Source organism: Lissotriton helveticus, chromosome 4_1 (assembly GCF_964261635.1).
Source record: "Lissotriton helveticus chromosome 4_1, aLisHel1.1, whole genome shotgun sequence".
Taxonomy (NCBI): Eukaryota; Metazoa; Chordata; class Amphibia; order Caudata; family Salamandridae; genus Lissotriton; species Lissotriton helveticus.
The window spans coordinates 1,739,735,781-1,739,756,504 of NC_136063.1; the positions used below are offsets into that span (position 1 = coordinate 1,739,735,781).

The 20,724-nt window shown below is 47.3% G+C and overlaps 1 protein-coding gene across 4 annotated transcripts in view; it reads right to left on the minus strand.

The window, feature by feature from the left end:
- CSTF2 (cleavage stimulation factor subunit 2) overlaps positions 1–20,724 on the minus strand; it is a 315,444-nt gene that overhangs the window by 160,795 nt on the left and 133,925 nt on the right. For all 4 annotated transcript variants that reach the window (XM_078688415.1, XM_078688417.1, XM_078688414.1 and 1 more), the window contains exon 8: positions 986–1,048. In XM_078688415.1, the coding sequence (XP_078544541.1) occupies positions 986–1,048 (63 nt within the window). The remainder of the gene's footprint in view (positions 1–985; positions 1,049–20,724) is intronic.

Below are 20,724 nucleotides of genomic sequence, written 5' to 3' on the forward strand. Positions count from 1 at the left end.
CCTGCCCGCAAACTAAAACTATGCCGTGCACTTTTAGCCAACGCACTTAAAATGCATGAAGGCAACTCTTCTGAAACAAGCTGGAGGAGCGGCGGCAGTTCAGCCGAACTACATAAAATGTGCTTCTGTCATACCAGAGAGTGCTCGGAGTCTAAACAGGCCGGGGCAGGAATTCCTGGAGTCAAATAATTTGAATGTTTACAGCGTGACAGAAAAGAGCTGCATGCGCCATTGTTGACTGGCCGCCGTGTTAAAAGTGAAAGCGGGTGCCGCGCTGAAACCTAAGCGGCGCCCGGGATAGGGAGGGGGCGGGCGCCCTTGTTGACTGCTATTAATGTAAAAGGGTGCATTTTCGTAGGTCTGCGCGTAATTTAAATTAAAAAAATAACCAACAGGCAAGCATAGGGTCAGATTGACAACATGCAATATTATCAAGTGTCAGAAAGACAGCTATTTCAAAAGAAAGAAAACAAGCTCTCGGCATTGCGTGGCGGGAGGGGGCGGGGGGAACGTCGAGGGCAGGCAGGATGACTCAGGGGAGGGGGCGGAGCGGGGCAGAGCGGCATGTGGGTGTGAAGAAGCCGGGCCTTTGAAGTAAAGCTAAGCTTCACTTCAAAGGTGTCGGAGGAATGCGGGCGGCTGTGCACGCGCTTTTAAGCTCAATGCACATGCGCATTGAGCTTAAAAGTCACGGGCACTGCAAGGAATCGCCACGATTCCTTGCAAGTTAGATAAAGAGTCGATGAGCCCCTATAGTCTCGCTTGCTCGATGCGCATGCGCATCGACAGGCGAGACCTAAAAAACTACAAGGAGATAATGAAAACATACATTGATGTTTTGTGGATCTTATTCTTCTATGGTCATGGGTAATATTAGGATGAGGGCATTGTGTTTGACATGCTAATAATATTTTCAGAAATGTAATCACTTTTCCTGGCCATTTTACTATTCTACTGCCGGGAAAATGGAATGGATGTTTTTTACCTGGTCCTCTGTCCATAGGTATTGGCCCACCTGCTGGAATACCAATCGGTGGCTGATGACTCCCTGTGAAATTAAAACGGAGAAATTAAAACGTGCATGGCACAGCTCGGACCATGCATGCTTAGTGAATGTCTGACAGTGGGGTCTTCTTTAAGGATAGACCACCAAAACTATTCCATCCGTCCTCATTTCACCCATCCAGCAGAATGGTGGAGGGTGGCAGTAAGACAGAGTACACCTAGTACAAATTATAATCACACCCACAATTAGACCTATACATCCATATATTCATAGCATTTAAACTGAATCAAATGAACCTGAATACATTGAGTCACAACGCAAGTTGCAAACAATTGTAGAGTAAGTACCAATAATCAGCTGCTTAGCTGGCTCCTTTCCATGTCATTTTGAACTTTAATGTACAAACACAAAGCAACAGCAGAATAAGATAGTCAGCACAATTGAGACAAACAAGATACTTACCTTCAGTAGCACTTTTTCTGGTAGAGAATGTGCCAAACAGCAGATTATTCACCTTTTTAATATTTCCCGGGCATCAGACTGGATCTGGAAACGTTTGAGCAGTAAGTAGCTCTGCACTGTTCTTCTCTGTAAATGACATGCAATGCCAATATAGGCGCCACTCCCAAGCGTTGTCGGTTGCTTTCGAGGCTGTCCACACCACCAGATGCAGAGCCCCAACAGCAAATTGGCTTTGACCACTGTGCAGATTCCTATGCTTGTGATTTTCTTAATGGATGGGGTCAAATTTACAAAGCAGAGAGGATCGATGAGGAATCTGCAGTTATAATCTCGGCCACAAACAACACTACCAAAGGTAAGTAACGTGTTCTTCTGTTGGATACATTGTTAACATGTTGTAAGCCTTTTAAAAAAATCACAGCAACAAGTGATATGAATAAGCATTTACAATGCAATAGGTCTCGCACTGACATTGTTTTGAGCTATTGACATTGTAAATGACATTGTTTTTTTTTTTCTTGTGTAAAACAAATATAAGACATTGTAATTTAAAATGCTAATAGCCAAACGTTTTGCAAATGCGAAATGTATTGCATCGCATTTATACAAGTGTGAGCTATTGGCATTGTAAATGGTAATGGCTTTTATTAATGTTTTTTTTTTTACAACATCAATATTATGGTATCACTATACTATAGGGACTGTATATGCCAAGGGAAAAGTGTATCATGCGGGCTGTGGGTGTAGGGCCTTCTCCCAGGGACACTGTGGAGCACTACTCCCTTTGATGATGTGGGAAGGGGGAGTCGCACTGCACCATAGTGTTAGTGTCACAGTGTAGTGCATTCTCTTAGGGACTCTGCGCAGCACTGCCCACACTAATGACGCAGCAGGGAGTCGCACTACACCTCAGTGTCAGGGTGTAGTGCCTTCTCTGAGGGATGCTGCGCAGCACTACCCGCCCTGATGACGTGGGAGGGGGGGAGTCGCCGTGACCACAGTGTAAGGGTGTAGGGCCTTCTCCTAGGCACAGTGCGCAGTACTGCCCCCATGAAGACGCTGGCGGGGGGAATGGGAAGGGGGGCGGGGTTGGCAGTCCCACTGCACCACAGTGTCAGGGTGTAGGGCCTTCTCTCAGGGACACTGCACAGCACTGCTCCCATGATGACATGACGTAGGAGGGGTGAGTTGCACTGCACCTCAGTGTCAGGGTGTAGGGCCTTTTCTCACTGCCCCCATGATGACGCAGTAGGTGGGTGACCCACAGCCACGCCCAGGTCTAGGAACGGGCTCTTGAGGTGTGTGACTGGGGGCGACGCAGATCGAAACATGCAGAGGTTTCTCGGTTGGGCACGGAGGGGCCAGGGTGGGCACAACCTTGGCAGGTGCGAGGATGTTTCATTTCAAAGGAACGGCTGCTCGGAATTCCTCGGATGTCTACACGCTTGCAAATCCCCCCCATCTTCTGTGCGCTCACAAGGCGCTATCTATCCCGAAGGCAACCTGGAATCTGTATTTTATTCCCTGTATTATTACAATCAAGGTTACGGGCCCTGCTGGGTCGGAGGTATCACCAGCAGAGCGACCTCCTGGTTGAATACGGCCACGGATAGCCCCGAGGATTCACGTAAGCAATGAAACACGTGTCGGCTGGCTGTCTAACACAATAAAAGACTTCATCGGACTATTCTCCTACAGGAGTTCCCTACAATTTTCTGTTGCTTTGTTTATCTGTATACTGTCTTATGAATGTGACATTACGTTTTTTGATTTCTTGTGAGTGCATAGGGTACTCTTGTTATTCCTCTAGTTGGTAGTTTTCTACTATCTGTCGAGTTGTTCTAAAGGTTTTCCACTCACCCAGTTGCACCACCTCTTTACAACGCGACATACTTTAATGCGTCCACAGTAGGCTGTGCACCCTTTTGCTAATCTGACACTAAAAACCTTTCAGGATTTGTCTACATATTCACACTAATAGTTCTACTCTTAAATTCCTTCGCATTTCTTGAAATATTTCTATTAGAAGTGCACGCCTATTTCACGTGGAGATATAATATATTTAATAAATACGCTGTTAATGTCATTTAATTATGATCTGGTCAAACAACTAATCTTTGTAGGAGAGGTTACACGGAGCTCAACGACAGCTAAGCCCAAATTTATTCGGTAAAATATAGAATTGAATTATACGTGAATAAAACATCAGCTCAATACTATGCCGTTAATGTTGAATAAAATCTGTGCATTGTTCTGGAGCTCGCCACTGCACGCGCCAGTGTGTGCGTGCACCGTCTGCCAGGGCCCTGAGTGTGCACAGAAGGCAGTGAACACCTCAGAATGCACTACACTAAATTGAATTGTGGCGGGGTCACACAACTGCTTCCCTGGCCCAGATATATACTACGTCTTTCTAGGTTTACACCCAACCCGAGTGGCAGCCCCTGGGCCGACTCACACACAAAGTTGTGTGCAAGTGACACAATGAATCTTGGAAGCCTTCACAGATGCACAACCGCCCACACAGTTGGCGTAAGTCAATACCACCATGAAGGGCTGCTGATGTAACGGACAACTACCACAACACAGTCAACAGCATTAGGTAATTGTCTGCACTGAGTTAACATATACAGTGTCAGGCAACCACAAATAAAAACAAAATTATATTTGTATATTATATGTAAACAAGCTGTCGCTGTTGCGCCCCACACAGCACTGGAGGGAGGGGGTGGGGGGAACACCAGAGAGTGGGGTGAGGGTGTAGAGTACCGAGGGGAGGGAGGAAACAGAAGACGCGAGTGACGGCCCATCAGATGAGAGAAAAGGGAAGTGCTCGGAACAGGCGCCCTTGGAATGCCTGTGCGCCGCGGCTCGTCTGCTTCGTGAACACTTTTCTTATCTGCTTGTTAAAATAAACAAGCAGATAAGAAAAGTCTTCACGACAGCCACAAACCAGGCCATGGTGTCTGGAGGGACTGTCCGGAAAACGGACAGGGTGGCAACCAAAAACACTCCTTTCCATTGGGAAGCCAGCGTTTACCATAAACGCTGACGCTACCCAATGGAAAAGAGGGGCGGGCTTAGAGTCCCCTTTAGAATTTTTTTTCGAACAATATCCCTCGCGGAGGCGGAGCAGCTTCGCTGCCACACCCACGCGAGACCTAAAAATGAGCTGAGAAGACTATGGCAGCCTGGGACTTCAATGCTGCACTACCTGATATAGTGACTGTATGTAGGGAATGGAACAATGGCCCACCTCTTATGACCAGATACCATTAGTCACACATTAGAAACATTTATACATACATGAGAGGCAACAATGAAACTAATCTTTATGGCAATGTGATAGTAGATACCAATGTAAATAAAACAAAAATTATAAATCCTCTCTTAGTGTGTTTTTTTATTATCCATTCTTCATTCCAAATATAGGCAAAGAAATAGGCAGCCATAACATTTCGCCAACATATGGATTCTTCAAGGCATCCAGGAGTATCCAGGCAAGGGTCGTCAATTTTAATACACCATAGCACAGCTCAATCATTCCGACAAGTGTACATACTCGGATGAAAGAAAAATACAGGTGATCAATTGAGCCACTTTCTTGTCGTCGTTCACAAATAAGACCTCTTCAACACCCTAGCGCGTCCTTAATCATTGGATGCCAACACATCCTCCACAATAGGTTATGCTGTGAGAGTCGGAAACACAGAGTACTCTGATCGTATACTGCATGTGTTCGTGCTGAGACCAAAGATCTGGAACTGAGAACGATCAGAACATTCTGATCATACTGAGTTCCAGTTCATCAGAGTATTATTAGGGAAAGCATTCTAAAGAAATGCTGTGAGCTGGAAGTGCACTACTGTCAGTATAAAAATGTGTACACACATTTGTAAAGTTTAATATCATGGGGCTACCTATAAATCTCCCAGAATGCCCTCCGATTAGATGCAAATGCTTGCAGATGCTTGAATGCAAGATTGAGGAATCTATGCTTTTAACACAGTGTACACAAAAAATCAAAAGGTATTCTAAACTAATGTGCAGGTTTAGGTACTATATCATTGTAACATCATTTGGTAAAACGGGTTGGATGCATGTTAGTATTCCCCCCCCAAAAATATTAAGAATGGAAAATCAGTGTAAAGTCAGTTTCAACAAGATTATTGGAAACACAGGCCCTCACTAATATAGACAAATCATTGGCTAATAGAAACAAGCATTAGCATAGCAAATAGGTCTCGCCTTTGGGACCTTATAAGTGTTTAGCCATGCAATACTTGATGTTGTTGCACCAAAGATATTGTGCTGGATAACTAAACACTTATAAGGTCACAAAGGCGAGACCTATTTGCTATGCTAATGGTTGTTTCTATTAGCCAATGATTTGTCGACCTATTGGCTATTCCAATGCTTGCTATATTTAGTATATGTTTGTTAAAGAGGACCGAAGCTGCCTCTCTCTGAGCATCTCTCCTTGTAGTCGGGCTTTTGTAAGTAACTTGGAACATGATGTTACTTACTTAAAATCAATGAATCTCAACTAGATAAGGTAGTGCTGAGGAGTCCTAGGTAAAACAACAGATCAAGCAGCACTACTAGCTTGATTATTAAATTATCACCCAACTCAGTAATCTTTTTATTTGACCTCAGAAATAAAAAGAATAAGTAAGCCCTTCTTGGCTTCAAACCATCGACCTCCCACCTACACCCATATCATGGCAGGGAGCGCTGTGCTCATAGACTATCTTACAGAGTGGCATCACAAAAACATGCCAATGCACAAAATTTAATCCTTCGCCACCATCCCCCTTGTCCTCGAGTACACTGATGAATAACAAATAGCAACACTTAAACCACAGTCACCAGATGTAAAGTCATACCTTCTGGGGCCGCTCACGAAGACCAGTTCGAGCAAGTTGGATATCTTATGGTCTGCAAGTCGTTTCTTAGTAGATTCCCAACTTTTCAGAGCTGAGCAAAGACCCCATAAGTCGTCCTGGAAATACTAAGCTATTCATAGACATGGAGGGGAGTATTGATATTTCCGAAATAATTGCGGCACATGAAATATTTATTTACAGGTTTTACTTTTTTCACTGAGATTTTTCACCCTTTAGAGAAAATCTTCAACACAAACCATTAATCAGGGGAGCCCGACCTTTAAAAAATCTCCTTTGTCCCTTTAAGAGAAACAGCTTTACAGATTTATCCACGGTTACCCACAGTAACATCTAAGGTAACCTGCAAAATGATTGGGAGTTTGCGATTCCTCAGAGCATTCTGCATAGTTTTTTCACCACCCCTAAACTTGTAGCAGTAGAAATCCATTTTACTGAGAACTTCAACAATCTTAAGCAGGCTTACGAAACGCCACTAAATTGGATTCTGCGATTTAGAATGTAAAATTTCAAGTAACACCACGAGTTCCCAAACATTACCAGCGGCACACTATTTTACTCCCTTTAAAAAAAACAGAGCAAACGAAAACTTGTTTGAGAGGTGGCGGTAATTTGGGCAATTTAACTCCAAGAAGGAAAAAAATATATATTTCAAGAAAGGAAAGAAATGCTGTTTATTCCCAGCAGCTTGCATGTGCGCCTAGTATCGAATTGCAGGTCATCGCCAAACAGATGTATCAATGACTAGTAGAGACTGGAGTGCACATTATGGGAACACGTCTCCGCCAGAAGGTTGAGCATTGGTTCAGCCGTCGCTGAATAAACAACTTCATGGCATAATTACATCCAGGAGACTGAGGGAGGCGGAGGGGAGAGTGGCAAGGTTCAAACCGCCCTAAAGCTGAGCGCTGCCCAATGGCAGGCCCGGCTGTAATACGAGACAGGCCATCTGCAGAGCCAAGATTGGCGAAGTGCTACCTGAAAACACTATTTGAGGAGGTGAAAATGGAGAGCAGGCGGCAGGGAGCCCCGTAGAGGGAGCAGGCATCAATACAACGGCAGTTTGGAACCAGCAGCTGAAATACAATTAGCATTTTGTATGCCTTTAAGCACTCCTCTATTTGTTGCATCAGCCCCCCCCACCCCGAATCGGTGTTGTCTATTTCTAATTTCCAAACTAAATAAAATTAACAGAGTTTCCTTCAAATCTTAGACATTCATCATTCCTCTTACCGGGAGTGCTTTAATGCACGGCTTCTTGTCTTTTATGATATCCGAGGCTTCTGTCATTGCAGCCTTTGAGGCCCGGGACCGCGAGGCTTGCGAATGAATGACAAATGCCCGTGCATCAATGGGGCGCTGAGAGCTGCAATGGTATTGTGGGAAACCTGCGGTCCGGTGGTAGGAGCTGATGTGAATTTTAATAAGAGGGGGATGACCCCGCAGGGGCCTCCCCTATTGTTGGTACTGAAAAACGCCAGACAAGAAACAAGCCTGTGAGTGGTGCGTGCGCAGTCTTCACTCAAAAGGGCACAGTAGGCAGCAAAACCACGTGCACCGATTCTACGGGAAGAGGGACCTCAAACCAGCGCGTGCGGCAACCCCACGTAAAGCTTCTTGTAAATTGATTAACAAGCTCGGGAGTGGTGTGTGGTGCGCGCGCAGTCTGCTCTTTTTGGAAGCACATACTCGTGCTTGTGGCGCGCTCCCGCAAGGTGGAATCCTGCCACAAGCACGAGTACGTGCTTCCAAAAAGAGCAGAGCGACGGATAGAGGTCTCCTATGCAGCGCGCATGCGCTGCGTAAGCGAGACCTAAAAAAAGCACAGTCATTGTAGCCCTGGGCACTGAAGAGTACTACTTTGTTAACTGATGCGCCCCTTGTGAAGCAGCATAATGCTGTCAGTCATATTGAAGTTAGCTGTATATTAAGGGAAGCGTTTTTGTTAGCTTTAGGACTCTGTGCCCTCTACCACTGTTAAGCACTGCTAAAGTGCTTGTGATCACTCCTTTAAACATTGCAAAATTGGCCTACATCGGATTGCCACATTTAATTTACTTATTAGTCCGCTACCTTTTCCTAGACCTGTTCGGCTGCTGCGGGGCCTGAGCTGCGGTCGTCGGGCTGCTCCCCCTGCTCTCTGGACCAGGAGCAGGTGCGGTCATGATCCCAGGGGCTGCTGGAGGACCTCGACTGCAGTGTCCTGCCGCAACTGAATCTGGCAGGCCTTTCCTGCCTGGACTGAAGGGGACAGGGGCTGCATGGGCCAGGCCGGGCTGACTCTGGGATGCACCTGGAGGTGAGTCATCTCCCCTTCTGAATACCAGCTCTTTCAAACATCGAGAGAGCAGACTGGTGGCCTCTTTCTTGAGGGACCTATTGAGTGGAGCCGCTGGTGCTTTCGAGGAGGGAGTTGGGGAAGGCAAGGGAGTGTGGATCAGTCAATCTCCCATCCATATAGATCTCACAAATAAGGGCCAGTGTCGCCTGATCCCTCCCTGGGCACCTATGGACACACATGTTGCAGTCTACTCTGGCTATAAGTGATGGGATATGTCCGAACCCACCTGGCCTCCCAGACACCAGCTAGCAGATAGACTGCTCATGCTGGCCAGTGCCCGACTCCGTGCTACATCACGAGGACTTCAGAAAAGGGCACATGGATCAGGTCCAGATACTCCAGCTGGACGCCACCACGGGGCCGGACAGAGTACCCATACGGACAGGCGAAGCCTATGGCTCTCTACACTCTCCGAAACGACAATGGGCAAAGCCAGAGGCCAGATATTGAATGCCCAAGCCAAGATACCCTGCTTTACCGCTCCCCTTTTGGGCGGAGGTGGGACCCAGGACAAACTTACCAATCAGCCCCCTTTGGAATCGCCTAATTCCAGGGTCAGGCAATTCAGGCCTCAAGGGAAGCCGAGGAGACCAAGATACGGGGGTGATATTGTATGTGACTTTGCTCAGACAAGGTCTACAGAATGTGGCTAATCAGGTGGCAGAGGAAAATGACAGAGTATCCACTTTAGCGGACAAGCTCACTGAAGTCTACGGTCCATAAGCAGCTCCTCACGATGAATCAACTTGAGTGTAGGGCAGAGGACACGGAAAATCATTTGTGGAGGCATAACCTCCGGTTGGTTGGATTTGCAGAGTCTCAGAGGAAAATAACCCTGTGCAACTTTTAGAAACTAGGCTAAAATCCTGGATCCCCAACTGCTTTCTCTCACCCTGGTTTGTGCTGGAGCATGCTCTCAGATAGTTACTGCCCAAGCCGCCACCACCATGAGCACCTCTGCGAACAATGATAGCCTGCATTTGAGAAAGAGCCCTCTTTCTGCATGGTTGCCCCCACTTTTTGCTGAATTGCTGATGTGCTTTGACTGAGTGTGCCCTGGGCTCATGCTAATCAGGTACCCAGGGTCCATGTTCTTTCCCTAAAACTGCTTTGAAGCCTAAACCCAATTGGCATCTCTGGCCACAGGTCAGCCCCTGGTAAATGGTATCACAGGTACCCAGGGCGCTGTGACCAGAGAAGGCCTCTAAGGGCTGCAGCACGTATTGTGCCACCCTTAGAGGTCCTGTACCCTTAGACTAACACACTGCCTTTGCAGGCTGCATGTTTTGGTGCAGAACAAAGTGAAGAGTCGACATGGCACACATGTCTGTGTGACATGCCTACAACCCACTGCCCTTCATAGATTAGTCACCCCTCTAGCTGGGTGCACTATACCAGTGGTGAGGGTACAGGTACATGAGCCCTGCATACCTACAGTACTAAGTCCATTCTTAGACATTGTAAGTGCAGTGCTGCCATTAAGAGTATATGGTGCTGGAAGGTTGTCATTACGAACTCCACAGCATGATAATGTCTATACTGAAAACTGAGAAGTTTGGTATCAAACTTAAGTAAATTTTTATTGTATATAGTTAATGAAAACCTTTACAATTTTTTGCATACATGGAAATTATTACAAATTAAAAAAGAGAGTGTTCAGACTGGTAAGTAGATAAAGGAAAAAGAAAACATTCTGTAATGTCTATGTGGGTAATATTTTTTAAAGCGGGAATTCATTGTCTCTGTTCATGGCGCTTCACTCCTTCGATTTTGTACCGTTGATCTCCTTTTTCTCAGTGTTCAGTATTAAGTGCGAAGCCTTTTGAAAAAATCTAGCGGCCCTGCAAGCTGTCTGCAGCTGGAAACTGTTCAATGCTAACATGACCGCCGGGCGGCATGTTCTAATTTGAAATAAACGAAATATGTGGAGTAGATAGTAGCATCTCTGGATTGTCAAAGATGCACAGATACACAATATATGAATCATTGTTTCTTCCGCTTGGCCGCATAGTCTTCAGTCCGAAGTCAGCCAAGTTTGCTTCCATGCGGGAATCTGGTCTTTTAAAGTATAGGTTCCCAGCCGTAAACTAAGTAGTGTTTTTTGGATGGCTGGTGTTATGATTGACTAAGTAGGGTTGCGGCGCCCTTTTCTTATATGTGGCCAACACCATCCAACCGTGTTTTTTTTCCGCTATTGCGACTTTGTCTATTAGCCAGGATTTTTTCTTTGCAACACCGTTGGCTGATTTTTTTAAAACCGCATAAGTTTGGTTGGTGTTCCATGCCTTTTCCATGTTAAGGTTTAACAGTGCATCTTCCAATACAGTTTTCCAGGCGTTTTTCGCGCCTTTGTCTGATTATTCATTTCAATCCAACAGAGACCCATCAGCGTGTCTTCTTGTGCTGCTCTTAATTTCCAACATGTTTTTAATATGGCCGCTTGTCTGACTTGGTGCTGACTTAGTAGCCCGAATTCCAGGCGAACTTGAGCTTGTGATGCGAACCTCGGAATCTGAAAGATATATTTAAACAGCTCTGATTGTTGTAAGTTCAAGAAGTTTGCGTCTTTTCCCCTGTATAACTCTGACCCGTATGTAAGGGATGGTAAAAACTTTGCCGCTATCACCTTCGACAGGTGTGAATTGGATGGACATTTTAGTTTCGATTTTAATAAATTTACGGCAAACCGTAGTTTGTTAGCCTGCGCCTTTCTGTATAATTGGTGATCTTTTAGAGTCCACCTCGAGTTGACCACTACGCCCAAATATTTGTAAGAGAGGGTCTGTTCTATTGTATTACCTGCAATGTGCCATTTGAAAGATTGCCGCCCCGGCCGCGATGCAAAGCAGACGATCTTCGTTTTCTTGTAGTTAATTTGCAACCCTTGTGCACTGATGTAGTCATGCAACTTCATGATGGAACGTTGTAGGCCCAAAGGGGTCTGGCTGCAAAGTACGATGTCGTCTGCGTACTGTATGCTCCTGATTTTATAGTGGGCTAACATCGGGGGGTCGCTTTGTATCTCCGAGATGCACTTGTCCAAATCCGCGGTGAAGATGTTAAAGAGGGTAGGTGCCAACACACATCCCTGCTTGAGGCCAACATGGGTAGGGATTTTTTTCTGTTGTACTGTTGTCGTCGCCTAATTTTATCCTAACCCAGGTGAATGAATATAAATTTATGATGGCCCGCAGCAGCTTCGATGGTATTCCCCAATTGGCCATCTTTTGCCATTGGGCCTCTCTCGGAACTGTGTCGAACGCCGCTTTGAGGTCTACAAAGCAGGTGTACAGCTTGGTGGACTTTTCCCTTGCTTTATCTACCAAAAGGTTTAACGCCAGTAGGTTGCATGATGTATTGGTTCCGGGCCTGAAACCCGTCTGGGTGATCGGAAGAACCTTATTCGCACTGACCCAGTCTTCCAGAGCCCTCACCACCCCTTGTTGTAAATTTTTTTGTCCACCCTAAGCGTGGAAGGGTATACTCAGACATGAGTCCCTTGCTCATTGCACCATCAGGATTCAAGCAAGCCGGGCCGAAGACGGCTGTAATGCCAGAAACCGGTCCCCGGAAGCTTGTTTCCTTCCCAGTGTAAGAATTGGCTTTTGTAGTTTGGTTTGCCCTGTTCCCATCATGCACTGGGACAGGAACAGACTAATTTGCATACAGCCAGGTTCTGAAACTGGGATGGTGCAGTGAGCTAAAAAACGGTGTTGGATCTAGCCCTGATCTCTTGACTGGGTGAGAGTATTCTGATTAATTCAGAGACTCTGTCCCTCACCACCCCTTGTTGTAAATTTTTTTGTCCACCCTAAGCGTGGAAGGGTATACTCAGACATGAGTCCCTTGCTCATTGCACCATCAGGATTCAAGCAAGCCGGGCCGAAGACGGCTGTAATGCCAGAAACCGGTCCCCGGAAGCTTGTTTCCTTCCCAGTGTAAGAATTGGCTTTTGTAGTTTGGTTTGCCCTGTTCCCATCATGCACTGGGACAGGAACAGACTAATTTGCATACAGCCAGGTTCTGAAACTGGGATGGTGCAGTGAGCTAAAAAACGGTGTTGGATCTAGCCCTGATCTCTTGACTGGGTGAGAGTATTCTGATTAATTCAGAGACTCTGTCCCTCACCACCCCTTGTTGTAAATTTTTTTTGTCCACCCTAAGCGTGGAAGGGTATACTCAGACATGATGAGTCCCTTGCTCATTGCACCATCAGGATTCAAGCAAGCCGGGCCGAAGACGGCTGTAATGCCAGAAACCGGTCCCCGGAAGCTTGTTTCCTTCCCAGTGTAAGAATTGGCTTTTGTAGTTTGGTTTGCCCTGTTCCCATCATGCACTGGGACAGGAACAGACTAATTTGCATACAGCCAGGTTCTGAAACTGGGATGGTGCAGTGAGCTAAAAAACGGTGTTGGATCTAGCCCTGATCTCTTGACTGGGTGAGAGTATTCTGATTAATTCAGAGACTCTGTCCCTCACCACCCCTTGTTGTAAACTCAAAAGATTTGAGGCATATATTTTGGCCTCGATGTCTATGAGCGCAATAAGTCTATAATTTGCTGGATCGGACCTTGTGCCAGCCTTAAAGATTGGATGTAAAATGCTGCCTCTCCAGGATGGAGGTATGCTTCCAGTTTGAAATGCATTGTTGTATAGTGGGGTAAGATATTCTGACCAGAAATGTTGGTCTTGTTTGAAAAGTCCGTTTGGTAAACCATTTGGGCCTGGCGCCCCTTTTGACCTCAGTTTTTTTAGTACCATTAGTATTTGGGATGGCGTTATCCAGCTGTCATCGAATTGTTGATCTGCTGCTTGATTTTCGTTTTGATGATGGGTCTGATGGTCTGGCTTCCATGCTGGGAAGTTATTTTTTTGAGATTGCTCTAAGTGCTGGATCCAATCTTCCTGTAGAATGTTTGCGTTGAAAACCTGGGCAGCTCCGTTTGCTAATTTATTAATTTCTGCCCAAAATTTCCTGTTGTTATTAGATTTACTAGCTTCTAGTAATAATTGCCAAGTTTCTGTTTGGTGTTTTGCTTGTTCCGCCCAAAAATCTTTTTTATAGTTTTGTCTTAGTTTATAGATTTGTCGCACTGAGTCTTCTCCCTTAGTCTTGGCTATTGCTTGTAGCTTTCTGATTTCTTGATTTAAAATCCTTTTCTTGCACACTATTGAGCCCAGTTGCGCCTGGGGTGCTTTGCATGATTTTCTTGTGCAACAGCAAGTTTGATGGCCAAATCTATCTGTTTGGCTAATAATCAATTTTTCCCAATTATCCTGGTGTGGTGATGGATCTTCACCGGTGACTTCTGTGTGGACTCTTTTCACATGTATCATTATCTCTTTTACGTTCTAGTCGCTTGTGATTGTAGAGACTTGGAGATTCGGTCAAAGCTTTACATGCTGGGGCCCTTGTGTGTTGGACGCTAAATTTGAATGATTGCAGACTGTGATCGCTCTCCAATTTGTGGATTATTTTATAGGTAGCGATAGTTTGTAAAACCTCTAGGTCCACTATGGTGTAGTCTAGGACCGCTTGAGCCCGTTTGGCTATTCTAGTTGAGGATGCTGGCTGATCTTGTGAAAAACGGCCATACAATGCAATCATTCCGACCTCTGCGAACATTAGGGCACACTGTTGACCGATCTTGTCCTTTTTTCGATGAGTGGTATCAAACTTCTCAACACATTAAACCCACACTGATGCCAGTGTGGGATTTAATGAAAAATGCACACAGGGGGGAATCTTAGAGATGCCCCCTGAAAACTAACCTACCACTAGTGTCCAGGCTGAGTGGCTGCTTTCAGCTGCCACCACCAGGCATGTTTCTGGACCCCTGGGTCGAGAGCCCGCTGCTCTCTGGGGCCTGAAACAATGCACATCCTGGGACGAGCTGCCAAGCCTCCTACCCCAGGATGGGCAGAGTTCACGAAGGAGAAGCTTCAAAGGCTTGCCGCCTTTGTGAGCTTCCCCAGGCAACTTGCTGCTTTCAACAACTGGTCCCGATTGGTTCTGACCCCCACTTTGGGCGGGAGTACCCGCGGGAAAAACAAGTGAGGAAGAGAGGAGTACCCACCTCTGCTAACTCCACCCCTCAGGTGGGGGAGAAGAGGTGAAGCACATCTCTCAGTCACCGCCATCTTGCAGATAGGGGGCTCAGCCAAACATGAACAGATTCATGTACTCCTCCCACTGGAGGGGGGCATAATAGAGGTGTACCCACAAGGTTTAGGGGTGTTACAGGTAGGTAAAAGGCAGGGACCAATGGGTCACTTCCCTGGGGTGGGTTATGCCACCCTCCAATGGGAGGGGAGCATAAGGCTATCCCTGGTTGGCTAGGGGGGGGCTGGTAGTCCCCCCATCTGGAAGATGGTGGGGACTAGGAGTTGTGCTTCAGGCAAGAAATAATTACACAAACTCAATGACCACATTTAGACACCAATGGTTTGTAAAAATAATACTTTTAGTATATTTATTCCACAGAATCATGGATACTTTTATTTTATACATTTTGCAATATCAATGCTTTTCAATATAAAAAGCGGACACCTAGTCCATTTCCCAACAATACACTGTTATCGTACGAGAGGAAACACAATCAACAATATGCAGGTAAGTAAATGATTTATGATACTGAGTTTCTGGATACAGAATCAGTACCAGGTAAGGTTCAGTTAAGTGACAAAATTGCACCACCAGTGGAACTGAAGTGGCTGGTTGCAGAGGTCAAACTCTGTATCTGGTTCCCATGTTATCGAATGGAGAAAGGAGGAAATCGAAGTGGTACTACTTAAAGGTAAGCAGCACGGTTTGGTAACCCAGTCTCCAGGGGTTAAGGTAAGCCCAGGGGGCCAAAAGGCAGCACCAAACCTACATTTTCAGTGGGACTGAGGCGGCCGGGTGCAGACAGCCAACACAGCATTGGGCGAACCAATGGAGAATCTTGAAGTCGGAAAGAGGCTGCAGGCCAGGGGGCTGATCGAAGGAGACCTACAGTTGCACAGATAAGTTGGGATGTGCTGGAACGTCAGGACACCATTGGTTGTTCTCCTCACAGCCCACGGACTCCAGGTGCAGCGTTGTTCTTTGGCACTGGGAAGCTGCTTACTGGTGCAGGTCGCAGTTGGGGGGTCCAGCAGGGTTCAGCTCAGGGTGGGCTCTTGCTCAGGAATAGGAACCTTTGCTGGACAGGTGGGCCACTAGAACTCGGGCTGTGGGCCTCGGGAGCAGAGGTAGTCTGTTCCACGGTTCCGCAGGCAGAGCTTTGGTCTTAAATATGGTTTTCTATTTGACAGGTCTGCTGTCGACAGGAGATCAGGAGACTTTATGGAAGGCAGGCAGTCCTCCCGGGGTTTTTGAGGTTGCTGGTCTGCGGGATGTGTTGTGGGATTTGCAAAGTTTGAATTTTTCAAACAGGCTAGCCGGGCTGGGAACAATGTCAGTGGCTGGAGCTCTATGCCGTGCAGGGATTGGCTCTTCTTTGTCCTCTTCAAAGGTTGTCAGTAATCGGAGGATTAAGGTTCAGGGTAGCCCCTAAATAATAATTTTAAGGGCGCTACAGGTGTTAGAAGGTAATATCCAATAGGCACTTACCTTTAGGGTGCCTACACCCTCTGCATGTCCACTCCCTCTGGGGAGGGGGCATATCCCTAACCCTATTGGCTAGAGTCCCCCTAAAAATACGGAGGATTTCAAAGGAGGGGGTGGCTTCAGTTCAGGGCCCCTTAGGGGTGGCCCTTGTTGAGAGGGGACACACCTCTCTTACTTACTAATTTTGCCACAGACCTTGCCGCTAAAAATCGGACTGGGGGGGGGGGGGGGAGGAGGCATCTCCACTAGCTGGAGAGGCTCTGTCAGCATAACAAAGGACGTAAAGCCTTTGAAGCTCACCGCCTTTCTACGCTGTTCCTGTTTGGGGTAGATGTGAAGCATCTGCAGCCAAGCCAGAACAGGCTCCCACCTCAGGGAGTCAGAAACCAGTCTAGAGGGAGCAGGCTGATGGGGACCAGTCAGGTACACATTAGCAAGCTGGTAGGATTTCAGGGAGCACCTATGAGGTGCCCTCTGGGTGCATTTCTTAATAAATCCAACAATGTAATCAGTGTGGCTATATTAAGCGGATATATTTGGTGTCAAACATCTTGGAATTCGGTGATATCTCATCCCACTCCGCCACTTACATATTACACATCTTGTGCCTATACATTTACGGAAAGGAGGCTTACGGAGGTCTCCAACCTGCACCCAGTGTTTATTCTCAGAGGCAGAATGTTATCATGTGGTATGGTCAGGTTGAACTATAAAGCACTACCGTTCAGCGATGGGAGAGGCGGGGATGAGGGGTTGTTACAGTCTGTGGTCCTTAAGCGCACAGTATGTGTGAACTGAGTCCTGCCCTTCAAGTGGTGCTCAACCAATCCTGGACCTTTAGAAGTAATGTTAAAGGTGACCAAACAGCCATAACCTGAAACTTGGGACGTAAAAATCTTTCACTAAAAAGTGGTCTAAGATCCAAAAGGAGACCAGGATCTCCCTGCTCACTGTGCATCGCCGGTTGTCCTGACTTTGCAGTAGTTCTAGCTACAATGTTCTCTCCAGCAGCAAATCATGCTCAGCTGGACTTCTCAGGAAGGGTATAAGGCCTTGTGGAGACATAGTCTGCTGCAGCTTTCACCTATGTCCAGCTGGAGATTTTAAACTTACAAAAAATGACAAAGCTCGAACATAGAAATATTTACTGTGACTTCATCCAGAGGCTCCCTGACTGCCATGACTTCTCCTCGGACACTGCCTTACACAGCTGAATTTTACCTTCACAGGAACTTTTCTTCAAAATGTCCTCTAAGTCCAAAGGTAAGCCAAGACCAGGCCCAATCCACTTTGTGTAGCCTAACTGTGTTACCATTGCGGTCAGCCTTAACTTTTGGCTCTGCCCTGGTCTCACATGACCAGATACCCACGGTTGGCACTTTGATCTTTTAGGCACTATTGTTCACGTGAAACGTACAAATATGTATAACTCCGGTTTTACTGATTGGATTTAATTTGTTTGTTGTCTTTTTATTTATTACATTTGACTCCCTTTTTCTATATTGGTGATGTACTTTTCTTGTGCTGTGTTTTCACTTTATTACTGATTGTGTGCTGCATAAATACTTTACACAAAGACCCCCCAAGTTAAGCCATTATGCTTTTGTGTCAAGCTACCAGATGGTTAAAGTGAGAAAGTGCAATCGTTCTTGCATGGTATGCCCCCACTTTTTGCTGAATTGCTGATGTACTTTGACTGAGTGTGCCCTGGGCTCCTGCCAACCAGGTGCCCTGGGCCTGTGTTCCTTCCCTAAAACTGTGTTGAAAGCTAAACCCAATTGGCATCTCTGGCCACAGGTAAGCCCCTGGTAAATGGTACCCTAGGTACCCAGGGTACTGTGACCAGAGAAGACCCCTATGGGCTGCAGCACTTATTGTGCCACCAGTAGGGACCCTGTACTCTGACACACACACTGCCTTTGCAGGCGGAGTGCCTTGGTGCGGAACTCAACAGAGTCGACATGGCACACATCCCTGTGTGCCATGCCCACAAACACACTGCCCTGGCATACCTCAGTCACCCCTCCAGCTGGGTGCACTATGCCAGTGGTGTGGGCACAGGTGCATGAGCCCTGTGGCCCTACAGTACCCAGGGCCATTTCTGGGCACTGTAAGTGCAGTGATACCATTAGGAGTACATGGTGCTGGGAGGTTGTAATTTCGAACTCCACAGCACCATAACGGCTACACTGAAGACTAAGAAGTTTGGCATCCGTGTGGGTTTAATGTGCTGAGAAGTTTGATACCAGTGTGGAATTTAATGTAAAATGCACTACAGAGGGCATCTTAGAGATGCCCCCTGAAACCTAACCAACTCCCAGTGTCCTGACTGCGTGGCTACTGAGGCTGCCACCACCAGACATGTTTCTGGACCCCTGGGTCGAGAGCTTGCCACTCTCCTGGGCCTGAAACCATGCACATCCTGGGACGAGGTGTCAAGCCTCCTCCCTCAGGATGGGCAGGGGAAGCTTCAATGGTCAGGGATCCATTGGTCCCTGCCCTTGCCTTACCTGTAACGCCCCTAAAATTAGTATTTAGGGGCACCCTGAACCTTTCATCCTTAGATCCTGATTTGAAAACAAGAAAGAAGAACAAAAAGAAGGAAGACCTGCTGTGCAGCTGCTAACAAGAGGACGACACCAACTGACTTGGCCCCAGCCCTAACGGCCTGTTGATCCTTGAACCTGCTCCTGCTAAACCCCGGCGTCTCCTGCGGACAGCAACCTCGAAAACCCCGGAGGACCTGCCTGCTTTGCTTATCTAAAATACTGGGACTCCCATGAGCAGTGGTTCTGCTCAAACAGCAACAACCCCTGGTGCCAGCCAGGAACCGCAAATCCAGCATACTCTGCACCCGCCGAGCCCGGCCTGTGCCTGAGTGAACAAAGACTATGATGACGTCCCCCTGGCGATTGTGACCACAAATCGAGTGCCCCAGGACCCTCCTCGAGGATCCTGACAACGCCTGCAGCCTCACAACAAGGTACCCCTCCAACTGTGTCCAGCAGAGGGTAAGATTTCCCGACGTCAAAAGAGATTTAGCAGGAGCAGGTTGGAGGGTTGATAGGTCTGTAGGGCTGGGGCCAAGTCAGTTGGTGTCGTCCTCTTGTTAACAGCTGCACGGCATGTCTTTTTTCTTCTTGTTCTTCTTGTAGTTTCGGAATCGGGATCTGAGGAAGGAAGGTTCAGGGTGCCACTAAATACTAAGTTTAGGGGCGTAACAGGTATGGGAAGGTCAGGGACCAATGGGTCCCTGCCTTGGGGTGAGTACACCCCCTACCTGCCACTCTCCAGTGGGAGGGCGGCAGGAGCCTATCTCTGATTGGGTAGGGCTCCCCATCCTCAATATGGCTTGAGCCCGGAGTTGTGCTTCACCTCGCCTCCCCCACCTCAAGGGTGGGGTTGGCAGAGGCTGGCACACCCCTTTCCTCACTTAGGTTTTCCTGCCTGTCTTCCCTCCAGAGTGGGGGTCAGAACCGGTGGGGGCCAGTTGCTGAGTACAGCAAGCGGCCTGGAGAAGCTCACAAAGGTGGCATGCCTTTGAAGCTCCCCCTGCCCATCCTGGCGATGGAGGCCTAGCACCTCGCCCCAGGATGTGCATACTTGCAGGCCCACAAGAGCGGATGGCTCTCTACCCAAGGGTCAAGCAACACGTCTGCTGGGTGGCAGCCTAGAAAGCCTCTCAGTCAGGACACGGGTTGTGGGTTAGTTTCAGGGGGCAACTCTTAAGTTGCCCTCTGTCGTGCATTGTACATTAAATCCCACACTGGCATCAGTGTGGATTTAATGTGCTGAGAAGTTTGATAATAACCTTCTCAGTCTTCAGTGTAGCCAACATGGTGCTGTGGAGTTCGTGATGACTACCTCCCAGCACCATATACTCTTAATGGCAGGACTGCACTTACAGTGCCCAGGAATGGACCTGGGTACTGTAGGGGTACATGGCTCATGCACCTGTACCCACACCACTGGCATACGGCACCCAGCTAGAGGGGTGACAGGTATGCCAGGGCAGTGTGTTGTGGGCATGGCACAATGGGATGAGTGCCATGTCGACTCTTTGTTTTGTTCTACACCAAGACACTCAGCCTGCAAAGGCAGTGTGTGTGTGTCAGATTATAGGACCCCTAAGGGTGGCACAATAAGTGCTGCAGCCCTTAGGGGCCTTCTCTGGCGACAGTGCCCTGGGTACCTAGGGTACCATTTACCAGGGTCTGACATGTGGCCAGAGATGCCAATTGGATTTAGGTTTCAATACAGTTTTAGGGAAGGAACGCAGGCCCTGGGATCCTGATTGGCAGGTGCCCAGGGCACACTCAGTCAAAGTACATTAGCAATTCAGCGAAAAGTGGTGGCATACCATGCAAGAAAGATGGCACTTTCTCACACAGAGAGAGCTCAAAAACGCCCCATAGGGTAT